This window comes from Vipera ursinii, assembly GCF_947247035.1.
Source record: "Vipera ursinii genome assembly, chromosome: 1".
Taxonomy (NCBI): Eukaryota; Metazoa; Chordata; class Lepidosauria; order Squamata; family Viperidae; genus Vipera; species Vipera ursinii.
In genome coordinates, this window is record NC_139512.1 from 164,803,228 (window position 1) to 164,817,439 (window position 14,212).

At 43.2% G+C, this 14,212-nt stretch overlaps 1 protein-coding gene across 3 annotated transcripts in view; it reads right to left on the reverse strand.

The window, feature by feature from the left end:
* The window catches only part of NCKAP1 (NCK associated protein 1), an 86,477-nt gene that overhangs the window by 67,437 nt on the left and 4,828 nt on the right, over positions 1–14,212 (reverse strand). For all 3 annotated transcript variants that reach the window (XR_014494035.1, XM_083375970.1, XM_083375969.1), the window contains exon 2: positions 7,758–7,868. Coding sequence is in view for 2 of the 3 variants with exons in the window: in XM_083375970.1 (XP_083232096.1) it covers positions 7,758–7,868 (111 nt within the window). In the remaining variant the exon portion in view is untranslated. The remainder of the gene's footprint in view (positions 1–7,757; positions 7,869–14,212) is intronic.

Consider the following 14,212-nt stretch of genomic DNA (forward strand, 5'->3'; position numbering starts at 1 on the left):
ATATGGTAACTTTTCTGGAACAATATTCCCCATCTCCAAGATCTATACAGTTTCCATCCCAATGATGTTATAGAAGAAAATGACTTATTTTCCTAGGCCTTGGGAATCAATCTTCAGTGTAGGAGTGGCCAACCTTTAAGCAATCAGGTCACAACTCAAATTCCTGATTTCTCAGGACCGCATGAGACCATACAATCAAATGATGGTCCCAATGGAAGAGACATGGCTGGAATCACAAACCATTCCCATTCCTTAACCTCGCTTAACCACCCATCTCCATCCTGCTCAAAATTGTACAGTCCAAATCCAGCTACTTTGCTATCAAATTTCAGCAGCATGATCTCCGACTATAAATGAATTGCTTTGTGTCTATGTCATGTCTATGTCACTGTTTAGACCGCCACTAGTTTGCAGGTACTGCAGTGGAACATAACTGTTCTGAACCAGCCCTCTTCTCGCACCCCTAATCAAAAGAAGAGTCTGGAAAGCGTCCAAGACCAAAAGGCTTCTGCCAAGTTTTAATTACACTGTTACAAGAATACAAGAGCTTGACTTCTCAAACGGAAAAGTTGCTTTCAGCAACCAGCCCCTCCCCAAACACTTCTTTTATAGAGAGCTCAGGGCGTGGTCTCCCTGTGCCTCCTCCCGAGGAGTCCCATAGCCTTTCTTTGTTTGTCCCTGCTCGTCTGCCTCCTGCGTCGGGCGTCCTTGAACAGGGCCAGCTGTGGGTCATCATCCTCCGCACTCTCGGGCTCACACAGCTGAGAAGAGGTTCCCGGCTGAGGACTCTGCAAAGCCTCCAAATCATCATCAGCCGGTTCGTTTCCCTCCTCCCCCACATCTGAGTCCTCCGATACATCGGACCCGGCTGTCGGACCCACAGGCTGGCCCTGAGTCACAACACTATCCCGCACCGCAGGGCCCTTCCCCCGGGTCTGCCGATCCGGATGCGGTCGGGATGGGAACTGTTCGTGAAAAGCAGTCACCAACGCAGGGGCATGAACGGCGGTCGCGTCTTCCCATGTGAAGTCCTCCGGCCCGTACCCTTTCCACTCGATCAGGTACTGGAAGCGACCATTCAGCCAGCGGGAATCCCTGATGCTGGCGACCTCGTACTCGGGGGGGCTGTCGCCATCACGAGGTCCTGATGGGGGAGGTTCCGCTTGGCGAAGTGGACAAGCCGGTTGTTCGGGGACCAACAAGGACCGATGGAAGACGGGGTGTACGCGCAGGGAACGTGGCAGAGTTAAACGATAGGCGACCGGGTTGATGACGGCCTCGACTGGGAACGGTCCAAGGTAACGGTGGTCCAGCTTCCTCGCCGGCCGAGTGGATGGTAGGTTCCTGGTGGACAACCAGACCCGATCCCCCACCGATAATGGAGGCGTATCCCTTCTCGACCGATCGGCGAACCTCTTGTAGTCGGCCTTGGCCTTCTCCAGCTGCCGTCGCACCAACCGATGGATCGCCTGTAACTCCGCCATGAATTCGTTCGCTGCCGGCTCCGGTGAGTCCACGGGAGAAAGGGGGAAAAACCGAGGGTGATAACCCACATTGGCCAAGAACGGTGTCATCTGCGTGGAGGTGTGCTGCGAGTTGTTAAAGGCAAACTCGGCTATGGCCAAATAGTCCACCCAATTGTCCTGCTGCAGGTTAACGTAGCAGCGCAGATACTGCTCCAAAATGCCGATGACCTTCTCGGTACCCCCGTCGGTCTGAGGATGATGCGCGGACGAGAGGCAAACCTTAATGTCCAACGCCCGCATCAACTCCTGCCAGAAGCGGGCTGTAAACTGGGCCCCCCTATCGGAGACGACTCTATCGGGAAGGCCGTGCAGCCGGAACACCTGTTGGATGAACATGCGACTAGTGGCGCGAGCTGACGGTAAGCCGCGACAGGGGATGAAGTGCGCCATCTTGGTCAACATGTCCACCACCACAAACACTGTCGTGAAGCCGGAGGATGGGGGTAGATCCGTCAGAAAGTCCATGGACACAGCCCCCCAGGGTCTCTTGGGCGTTGGCAAAGGCTGCAGTAAACCAGGCGGGGCCCCTGTCGCTGACTTGGCCTGCCTGCATGGGACGCAGGAGGTGACATAAGACTGGACATCGTGTCGGACTCGGGGCCACCAGAATGTACGGGAGACCAGGTTCAGAGTCTTGAACAGGCCAAAATGCCCCGCAGCCGGGTTATCATGACATTGGCTGAGGACGAGTCCCCTGAGTGGCCCTCCTGGAACATAGAGCCGGTCACGATAATAAAGGAGTCCATCCGTGACCGACCAAGGCGAATCTGGCCCCACCTCTTCCTTCCGCTGAGCCACCCACGCCTCCTGCTGCTGCGCCTCCCGGATCCGAGCCCGTATATCCACCGGCTCCCGCACCGCAGCAAAAGACTCGACGGGGATCACGGTCCTGGGCGGAAGCTTGTCTTCCACTCGGGTGTACTCGGGCTTCCTGGACAGAGCATCCGCTCTCTGGTTGTGCCCGCTTGGTATGTACCGCACCCGGAAGTCAAACCTCGCAAAGAAGAGGGACCACCGGATCTGGCGTTGGTTCAAATTCCGAGCGGTCTGCAGGCTTTCCAGATTCTTGTGGTCCGTCCGGACCTCGATTTGATGCCGCGCCCCCTCCAGATGATGCCTCCAAGCCTCGAACGCCGCCTTGATGGCCAGCAGCTCCTTCTCCCAGATGGTATAGTTGCGCTCCGAGGGATTCAATTTCCGTGAGTGATACGCGCAAGGGAAAAGGGTACCGTTGGGCGTCGCTGCCTGGAGTAACACGGCCCCAATGGCAATGTCGGAGGCGTCCGCCTCCACGACAAATGGCCGTTGCGGGTCAGGATGCTTCAAGATGGGCTCCTTCATGAAGGCGTCCTTCAAAGCTTGGAACGCCTGTTGTTCGGGGGCGTTCCACTGGAACCGAGTCTTCTTCTGCAGGAGCCGGGTGAGGGGGGCTGTCAAGGCAGCAAAGCCAGGGATGAATGTCCGATAGTAGTTGGCAAATCCAAGAAGTCGCTGAATATCCTTCACGCGACGCGGGGGTTGCCAACTCTGCAACGACTCAACTTTACTCGGTTCCATGGCGATGCCCTCAGGAGAAATGCGGTGACCCAAGAAATCAATGGTCACCTGGTAGAACTGGCACTTCTCCAACTTGGCAAACAGCCGATGTTTCCGGAGGCGCTGCAGGACCTGACGGAGATGCTGATGATGCGCTTCACGCGACGGGGAGTAAATCAGGATGTCGTCCAGGTAAATCACAACAAACTGGTCCAACAGATCCCGAAAGATGTCATTCATAAAATGCTGAAACACAGCGGGGGCGTTGGTCAGGCCAAACGGCATCACCGTGTACTCGAAATGTCCATAGCGAGTACCAAACGCCGTCTTCCACTCATCACCCGGCCGAACCCTGACGAGGTTGTAAGCTCCACGCAGGTCCAGTTTCGTGAAGATCTTAGCCTCCCGGAGTCGGTCCAAGAGCTCGGGGATGAGGGGCAGCGGGTAGCGGTTACGCACCGTGATAGCGTTGAGTTTCCGGTAGTCACAGCAAAGCCGTAACTCGCCCGACTTCTTTTTGACGAAGAGCACGGGCGCAGACACTGGCGAGGACGAGGGCCGGATGAAACCACGAGCCAAGTTCTTCGTCAGGAAGTCCCGCAATGCAGCCAACTCGGGCTCCGACATGGAGTACAAACGCCCCACTGGGAGAGGCGCATCAGGGACTAGGTCAATGGAGCAGTCGTAGGGCCTGTGCGGGGGTAATTGGTCCGCCTCTGACTCGCTGAACACGTCAGCAAAGTCGGACAGTTCGGGAGGCAAGGAAACCCCTGGGGATCCCTCCACCTGGCCGGCACAGATATGGCGGGTGTGGTCCACGCACTGCAAACTTGGGAAGGTGACCAAGTTCTGAGACCAATAGATCTGTGGATCATGCGCCCGGAGCCACGCCAGTCCCAAGACCACGGGGAAGTGCAGATCCGAAGTGACGTAGAACTGAATGGCCTCCACATGGGTACTGATGGCCATACACACGGGTTGCGTGGCGGCCGTGATAGGCCCGGACAGGAGCACTCGACCATCGATGGTCTCCACAAGCATGGGCGGATCCACTGGACACTGGGGAACAGCCCATTTGGCCACAAAGGCCGAATCCATAAAGTTAGTGGTAGCCCCAGAGTCAATCAAGGCATGGACCGGAATCCCCTCTGGCTTGCCAGGGAGGATCAGTCGTGCCTCCAAAATCAAATGCCGCGGAGGTTCACAGGCACCGTCGGAACGGCGTCGCTCGGCGTGATCGTTGTGGGTCGCCCGATCTGTCACACCGTCTAGATCGGGCTCGGGCCGTTTCCCGATAGCAAAGCAGGGGACTTTCTCGGAGCAGGCTTGGTCACTGACGCCCGCTGACGCTTCTTCGGGCAAGAAGCAGCCAAATGTCCAGGGTCCCCACAGTAAAAACACAACCCCTCCGATCGTCGTCTGTCCATTTCCGTCACCGATAGACGGGACCTGGCGGCACCCAGCTCCATTGGCTCCTCCCTCTGGACTGGGGGCTCACGCACAACAGGGGCGGCAGGGGTCTGTGGGGTGGCACGGCGACTCTTACGCTGCTGCAGCCGGGCATCGATCCGCAGACAAAGATGGATCAGCCCATTCAGGTCTGAGGGAATGTCCACGCGGGCCAGCTCATCCAACATCTCCTCTGACAAGCCATCCTGAAAGGCATCCACGAGCGCAGCCTCATTCCAGGCGGAATCCTGGCTAAGCAGCCGGAAATCGCTGATATAGGCCTGTAGAGGGCGCTGACCCTGCCTCAAAGCTTTCAGGCGTCGGGTGGCCGTCTGCGCCTTAATCGGGTCCTCGTACATGAGGCGCATATGGTCACAAAACCCCCCAAAGTTATCCAACAAAGGGCTAGGCTGTGCCAACAGAGGCGTGCCCCAACGAGCTGCATCTCCCGACAGAAGGCTCAACACAAATCCCACCTTATCTCGGTCAGTGGGGAAATCAGCTGCTCTCACGCTGATATAAAGCTGGCATTGTCCCAGGAAGGCAGGAAACAGTTCTGGATTACCAGCAAATTTATCCGGCATAGCTATCTGACATTTCCTCCTGGGTGGGGGGGCAGCATGTACCTGAGCCTGCAGTTGTGCCACCTGAGTGGCCAGCAAGGTGAGTTGCTGGTTGAGCTGGGCATGCTCGGCAAGAAGCTGCTCCATCGTAGTATTAAGGGGTGGGTGGCTGAAAGCAAACTGTTCTGAACCAGCCCTCTTCTCGCACCCCTAATCAAAAGAAGAGTCTGGAAAGCGTCCAAGACCAAAAGGCTTCTGCCAAGTTTTAATTACACTGTTACAAGAATACAAGAGCTTGACTTCTCAAACGGAAAAGTTGCTTTCAGCAACCAGCCCCTCCCCAAACACTTCTTTTATAGAGAGCTCAGGGCGTGGTCTCCCTGTGCCTCCTCCCGAGGAGTCCCATAGCCTTTCTTTGTTTGTCCCTGCTCGTCTGCCTCCTGCGTCGGGCGTCCTTGAACAGGGCCAGCTGTGGGTCATCATCCTCCGCACTCTCGGGCTCACACAGCTGAGAAGAGGTTCCCGGCTGAGGACTCTGCAAAGCCTCCAAATCATCATCAGCCGGTTCGTTTCCCTCCTCCCCCACATCTGAGTCCTCCGATACATCGGACCCGGCTGTCGGACCCACAGGCTGGCCCTGAGTCACAACAATAACAAAAAAAATGGAGAAATGTTCTGAATGAGTCTTGAAGTGTATACCCTTGGACAAATTATATCTGAGTTTGGGCTCTTATAATACCACTTTTCCACTGGGTAAATAATAATCCTTTCATGGGTGGATGATGCTTTCCACTGTGAAAGTATACATACAAATCAAGCCAAAGTCATTGCATTTGAAAGTTACAGATATTGTTGTGGCTTGCAAAACTACTTATTTGAAATGTTGACAACGTACAACATTTGAATCAGAGTTCAGCATTCTTAAAGTACATCTACAGAAATCAATGGGACTTTAGCTATAGCTAATAAGCCTTACTAATTTCCAATGACCCTTCTGTAAACCTAACTGTCTGGATGCAACTTACAGCAAGTATAAAATACATCTGAAATAGTTTTAGATACATAAATATATTAACACTGCCAAGTGGGACCATAAAAAGGAATATAATTACTGAACTTCGTAACTGCCCCAGACATAGGAAATTTCAAGCAGTCGTGCAAACTCTTCCATGCAGAAATCATGCAAGCCCGTTACCTGCCTCCCCTTTCCACTTCTGAGAAGAAAAACAGATAGGTAAGATTATCTTCCTCCCAATTTTCCATTACGAAGAAATAAAAAAATTAACCAACGGAGAGCTTTCTACATTTCTATCAGAACTCAGTTAAGATTATAAGTATCTTTAAAGCAGTGCATGCTTATTTTATTGAACAAAATATGATAATATAGCAATACCACTGAATTAATTGAAATAAATCTAAAGGTAGGGAACAGTAAAAGGCATGATTTGAGAGTATTTTATTCCATCCTGTTCAACAGATGGCAAAGCATCCACTTTCACAATACCAAAAGAACAGAAATAGCTTCGTTTTGCACAATTACCTAAATTGAGAGCTGGACCCTTAGAAATATTATTGTGGGAGATGATTCTATTTTATTTATTATATTTCTAACGTACCTTTCAGGATCACCATAAACTGGTTTATAAGACTGTAAAACAATATAAACACACATATCCCATCCCTGCCCCCTATTCAGCATCTTTGAAGATGCTGTGCTATAAAAGCTCATCAACAATTTTCAGAAAGTCAGTGGATTAATGGATGGTGAAGCTGATGGAATTGGCAGAAATGATGAAATTGACACTTTTGATGAAAGCAAAGTCTGTGACAGATATTATTTCTACTTTGAAGCCACTTTGGGGACGATGATTAAAATTATATGGGATTATAGAAATAATATAGACAAATGTTAATCTTAGATAAACAGTGTGATGTATATTTTAATTGTTATCTATATGAAAAAAGTTGGAAGGCCTTTTCTATTTTTCCTTTTTTGCACTTTCATTTTTCCTCTCTGACCTTTTTATTTTCAGATTTTTTTTCTGCTTACCTTTTAACTTAAAACCAATAAAGTTATATAAAAATGAATTTTCAGAAAGTGTCATAGTATTCTTTCTACCCCAGGTTTTGATGGAATGACTAGTTTAATCAAGAGGCAGGAGCCCATGAGAAACTTGCTTAGAAATATATTTATTTCATTCAGTTTTCCTCTATAGTTAATTTAAAAGAGTGATGGCTATGTAATACTTGAAAACTATCTGTTAATATTTCTAGTGGCAATTATTTCAAAACATTTTCTAATTCTCCACTGAGTTTGGAACATCTCAAACATACTCACAATAAACCCTTACACACTCAAAGGGTTCCACTGAAATTCTGTTCCCAAAAACTATTGTAACTGCTTAGTATGGTCATACTCTAAATTAGATAAGCTCCTAACCAAATATAAAAGTTTTAGGACATAGTAATAGTCAAGCAGAATACTTCTTCTATTATGTCGTTAACAAAGTTACAACTATTTGTCAGTTTTCCATCTAAAATAGTCACGACAAAAATGTCATATCATATCATAACTGATATTATGGAAACATTAATACATCCCTAGCAGCTGCATTAACAGAATTGATTAAAGAAGGGAGACATTTATGAAATTCAATTATTTATGGAATGTTTCATTACTTACATTATTGTTCCGTGTCTCTACAGCTGGAAATTTTCTGACTATGAATTTAACAGCTGATTCCAGATTTTTATCAACAAGATATGAAGGTTTAGCTTTTGGGTCTCCGCAAGCCTATGGAAGAAAATAAAAACAAGAAACTAAAGATATAATCTTTTCACCAAGCATTTGTTTTAAATAATCTGCAACCAAGAAAAAGAAATATCTCTTTGGCTTCATAGTGAAGTGAAAAAAAAATGAATGGAGATTGTCATAGCAGCTGGACAATGCAATGAGACACAGTACAGAAATGTTCTCCTACTGGAAAAAAAAAGTGTGTGGACATTTCAAAGCAGTTAATGCAGGACAGTAGTGAAGGGAAAAAGCCATCTTAAAAGAAACTAATATTATCCTTGTAACAGAGTATGAAGTAGGTTTATCTTTAACTGCCACCCTGAATTAATAAAGCTAAAAGTAAAGGTAAAGGTTGCCCTGCACATGTGTGCTAGTCGTTTCCGACTCTAGGGGCCGGTGCTCATCTCCATTTCAAAGCCAAAGAGCCAGCGCTTGTCGGAGGACGTCTCCGTGGTCATGTGGCTGGCATGACTAGACGCCAAAGGCGCATGGAACGCTGTTACCTTCCCACCGTAGTAGTCCCTATTTTTCTACTTGCATTTTTACGTGCTTTCGAACTGCTAGGTTGGCAGAAGCTGGGATGAGTAACAGCGCTCATTGTTAGCTCACTGAAGCTATGCAACTGGCAAAAAACCCTAACAATCATGGGCTTATTACATTTTTATGTCTCATCTTAATCAAAGAAACAAGCAGCTTAGAGTTAGCATTGGTCTGTCTATAATGTGAACAATTAGCACTAGTGTGCATTTAAAGGTAAATGAAAGCAAAAGTCCTAATGAAATAGACCTATTTAAACTGTGTTTATCAAGGTGACCTTTAGGCACAAGTTTTGTACCTGCAGCCACATTTCTTATGTTCTGACCTACAAACACACCACAAGCCCCACATAATTGTTTCTGTCATACAAACCAAGTCTTTAATTGAGCTGGGGATCCAGTTGTACTACTCTGAAATGTACTGAATGTCAGTATGGTGGGTGGCAGGAACAATTCTCAATTTGACTAGTACTGACAACCTGCTTCCAGCCTAAAAAAACTTAAAACATTAACTTAGGTAACCTTAATTTTATCTAAACTTCCAACCTTCTCACACTTGCTAACATAGTAATGTTTAAATGGGTTCTTACGGGATTTTGTGATGTCTCAGATGGCCATCACTTTGCATAATGCAGATATTATCCTTAACTGCTAAAAGTAAACCTTTTCTTAAAAGTACAATGTTCTAGTCTAAAATAAAGTCAATCTGGGAGCAGTGGTACATAGTAAAACCATGCCCAAAGTACAATTAGCAAATTCAAATTAACTACTCTTAAAGAAAATTGTGCAGTAATTCTAATTTGGTGCCAACACCTTTTCTTCAACATAGAATTCTCGTGTAATCTGTCTCATGCAAATTGTAACATGCTGCACATTTCTATACAATATAGTGAAAAGCCAGAATGGCAACTTATTATTATTATTTACAGTTGTGAATAATAGAGAGAGAAATCATGGAAATATGAGGCTGATCTGAAAGCGGGCAGAGGGAAGGTGAAAAAGCTTTGCAAACCTTCCATACTTGTCCTTGCTGGGGAAGCATTGTAACGAAACAACAACAAAAAAGAGAAGATTACACATAAACAAAAGATTTTTTTTTAAATTCCCATAAACATCAGGTTCAGGAATGCAAACTAAAACTATTAACAGAGTTAAAGCTAAATATTGATACTCAGTCAACATTTTAACTATCTCCATTTACATATATGTTATTTAAAAGGTGCAAATCATAATTTTCAATACAAACATGTCTCATGTCACCTCCCAAAGTTATCATTCTGAGAGGCAAGGAAAGGGAATTAACAAATTGATAGTGCAGGAAACCTTCTGGAAGTAGAACTCTTAGTGAAAATCTTACATACCTGTAATAGAAACGAGAGCCAAGAACTTGGGGGGGAGGGGAGAGAATCCCAGTCATTACAGTAAATCTAATGTTTATTGAATATAATTTGCCATAAGAGCTTCATGAAGATATTTAAGATTTTTTCTAAACACCTTAGTCAATATGCCTGTTTCACATACAGAAGAAAAATGCTGCTTGTTTTTAAATTAACTACAGGGCAATCCTCAAATTACAACCACAATCAAGTCCAAAATTTCTGTTGCTAAACAAGACAGCTGTTAAGTGAATTGTGGCCTATTTTACAACCTTTTTGGCCAAAGTTGTTAAGCAAAATCATTGCAGTTGTTAAGCAAACCATGCAGTTGTTAAGCAAATCTGGCTTCTCCCGTTGATTCTGCTTGTTGGAAGCTAGCTGGAAGGTTATAAATGGTGATCACATGACCCTGGGGTAGTATCTTAAATAATGATCATTAATAAGGCCGATTACCAAGCACCTGAATTTTGATCATGTGACCAATGGGGATGCTGCAACTGTCATGTGAAGACCGGTCGTAATTCACTATTTTCAGTGCCATTGTAACTTTTACAAGTCACTACACACATAGTTGTAATCTTATGTCAAAGTACTTTTTTTAAAAAAAAATGAAAACTTTTTAATTTAACAGAATTTTCAAAAAAAATTGGATGGGAATTCTGGTGGGAACACATATCTGAAGGGGATTTAAAAAAAAGACTAGCCTAATTCTTAAACAGTCAATGATAGAAGACCCTAAAAAATTCTACTCTCTCTAGATACCAATGCCTGTCATATTCATGCATAAATGGAGTGCCTCCATTCGGACATGGAAAAAAATCTGCTGAATTAGTAAGATTAAATTATTCTATCTTGCAAATAACCCCTGACCCATTTCACATAATTTAAATTCCAGAGAAAAACTGAGCAATCTTATTGCAGATCAGTCTTTTAGTCTCTCCTTCTATTTAATATTTTAAACCAGCAAAATGTTCAAACCTATGAAATTAAGATAATAGCTTGAGAAATATAAATTAAGAATTTTCTTCAGCCAAAAATATGCATAATTATAATCAGCAATATATATAATGAACTGATTTTAATAAAATATTCCTAAATTCTAAAACCCTAACCCTAAATTCTAAAACTAACCTGAACTAAAGAAGACAGGATAAAAACTATACAAGCTGTTAAAAATGTACAGTTTTGCTGGTTTTGGTAATGTCTTGTAATTATTTCTGTTTAAATTGAATTAATCTATGTTTTGGATTGATCTCTTTCTTTTATTGATAAAGTTATTCTTGGATTGAATTTCAGCCTCAGGAGGATTGAAAAGTTTAGAAATTAAATCCAAAGTATGTACCTGAGTGTAATACCTGTTAAGACCGACCAAAGTTTTACAAAAAGTGTACAACTTTTCAAATTCTCCAAAACCTCAACTTGCCCAAGTAATAATTCATGAAGATTCAAAAACTTGTACTGTCCACTGTGGCATTTCAGATTGACATAATTAAGACATACCCCAGTTGGGGATTTTGAATTTCAAAATCAATTTCGATTTTTAAAAATTATTTCTAATTGCAGGGTTAAATCATAGGGGGGGGGGAAGAAAGATTCTGAAATAAATAAACTGCAGAAAATCATCTCTCTAGCTACCTCTGTTCAAATTGCTTACTTCCTTCCAACCACAGACTATACACCATGTACAAACCACTTCTGAAATTCAGGACAGTTTCAAAATACGTTTGTGGTAAGGCATATGGTTCTGCTGTGGTTTAAAAGAATCAGAACCAAGAAGCTTAACTTATTCAGCTCTCAGTCACATCTTAAGCATCTTGTGGTAGGCTAATGACAAAAACTATTTGTAGAAAAAGGTTATAGTTTAGAGAATGACATCAAGGGCTATAAGGCATCTAAAGGTCTCGTGTTGTTCCATTAAAACTTTGTTTATATATCATGCAAAGAAGCATTTTAATTAACAACCCAGGAAGTAGCATTTTAAAACAATCTTTATTACAAAAGCTAATTGCCTTTTCTAGTAAAGTCTGAATCGTTACTGTTTTGAAGCCAGTGTGTTTCATTCTGTAGGGTTGACAATTACTGTGTTTCTTTACTTCATACAATCAGGCAAGAATGCTAGAACATAAAAACCACAGGAGTGCCTTCTAATAAAGATTTCACACTATCTGCATCCCAATCGTATGGATTGGTACAAGCAGCTCTTTTGCAAATATTACTTTTAAAGCTTCAAACACTGTTTTGACTCTAAAAGACAACAGAGCTTAACATATTTCAGGGGAAACTGCAACATCAGTCCATAACTATTATTCACCAACTTTTCCTAAACCTTTATTGAATTCAGCAGAAGAAAGCTTCAATCCATTGACAGCAATAATACTGAAATTCTAGTATTCTAGTAGCTAGTAAAGTTACTGTAGTTTTTCAGGAAGTTTTTAAATCAAGACATATTTTTGCTTGTTGGTCAAGTTTACACATTTATTTACTTCTATATTTATCACGCCTTTCATATTTTTATAAATAACTCGACAGTTAATACACCTTCCTCCTAATAATCCTTCCTCCTCCTATTTTTTCCTCAACAACTTGTTCAATTGAGTTGAGCCGTGTGTGTGTGTGTGTGTGACTGGACCAAATTCAGGTTTTCATGTCTAAGGCAGGACTAAAAATCATGGCCTCCCAGTTTCTAACCTGGTGCCTTAATCACTAGACCAGGGGTAGGCAACCTTGGCTCTTTTATGACTCGTGGACTTCAACTCCCAGAATTTCTGAGCCAGCTGGCTCAGGAATTCTGGGAGTTGAAGTCCACGAGTCATAAAAGAGCCAAGGTTGCCTACCCCTGTGCTAGACCAATTACACGCTGTGCTAAGCTATAATATGCTTTTGTTTGGTTTTGTCTTTGCATGTTGCTATTAAGTCAGGTCCACAAATAATGGATTCTCACTGAATACATGCAAAATGACAGCTCATTAAACCATGGGTTAACACAATCCACTGTGGGATTATATTTTAAAGTGAAAACCTATTAAGGTGTCTAAAGCAGGCCCAAATAAGGTCTCTGAGAAATCCATTAACCAAAAGTATCTACTAACTTTAATAGTTTCCTATAACAAAGCTTTCAGAAATAAACAAATTTATACTACACAAATGTCTTGAAGAAAACGTTCCTTCTAGGTAGAATCCAAGATTGCTGAATCCAAGATTGTTACTGCACTGAGACACGTGAACATGGAGAATGATAATGCTAAAAAAAAATCTATCTCTACATTTCTCAAATTATTTAATGTATACATGCATACTCAGATTCTACCTGGGATATTAAAATGTATTATGGACTGCCAACTTCATATTTTAATTTACTTATAAACAGTGCACTGAGTAGATAATAAATCCCATTAGTAACAGTGCACTGACTAGAAAATAAGTTCCATTAGTAATTCTGTTTCCCACCTGATTGTTATTACTATTTAAAAATCCAGCAATAGATAGCAAAATTTCTGAAATAACAGTATTTAAAATTATGGACTGCATGGGACAAAAAGTAACATTCATACAATTGATCTCATTTATACTGTATATAATCCTAAAACGGACTTTTAAAACATTATTTCTAACGTAGTAGTCTGATCAGTCTTACCACAATACTAAGCCATAACAGTGGGTTCACACAACATACTAATACAAAAAAAACCCACATTTGTAATTTATTATTATGCATGTTATTTAAAACTTAAACTATCTACAGAATCATACTTGTCCTGCTATATACCATTTGGAGTTTTATTCAGAAGCAGGAAATTCAATACCAATTAACCAATCAGGAAAGACTGATTGCCCTGGTTCAGATGTTCTTGAGAACTTCATGCTTCACGCAGGTTAAAATCATTCTCAAGATATCAGAGGTGAGATTGTAAAGCATAGTTTCATAAACTATGACGTATGAGGCCTCAGATAATAATCTATGTGCAACCATAGCATTGCTCATCTTTCAGATAAAAGTTAATGCAAAAACAGGAACAACTTTTCTCTTCTACCAAATATGAAAGCACATAGTAATGAATTACTAAAGTTCTTTCAACAATTAACTCCAATAATTTATTCAAATATTCTAAATCAGAAGAAGAGAATGCTGATTTTAATCTTAATCTCAATCACTAACATTTACTGCCCCTTCCCACTCTTAAGTATTTTTCTGTTTAGCTGGTGTTTCAAGACACTAGTAAACTTTTAAACATTTGTATGTCTTTGCCCTATTTTTTTTCCCAAATGAAGGGCAAGTAAAACCAATTTTACCTGGTTCCTGAGGGCTCAGAAAGACATGGTCTCCAAAGCCACATAACAATTGTCACTGAGATGTCAGGAGATACAGAAACTGACATGACTTGGTCTCAGAAGACAATTTGGGGGAACAATCTGACTATTGGTCATATCATGT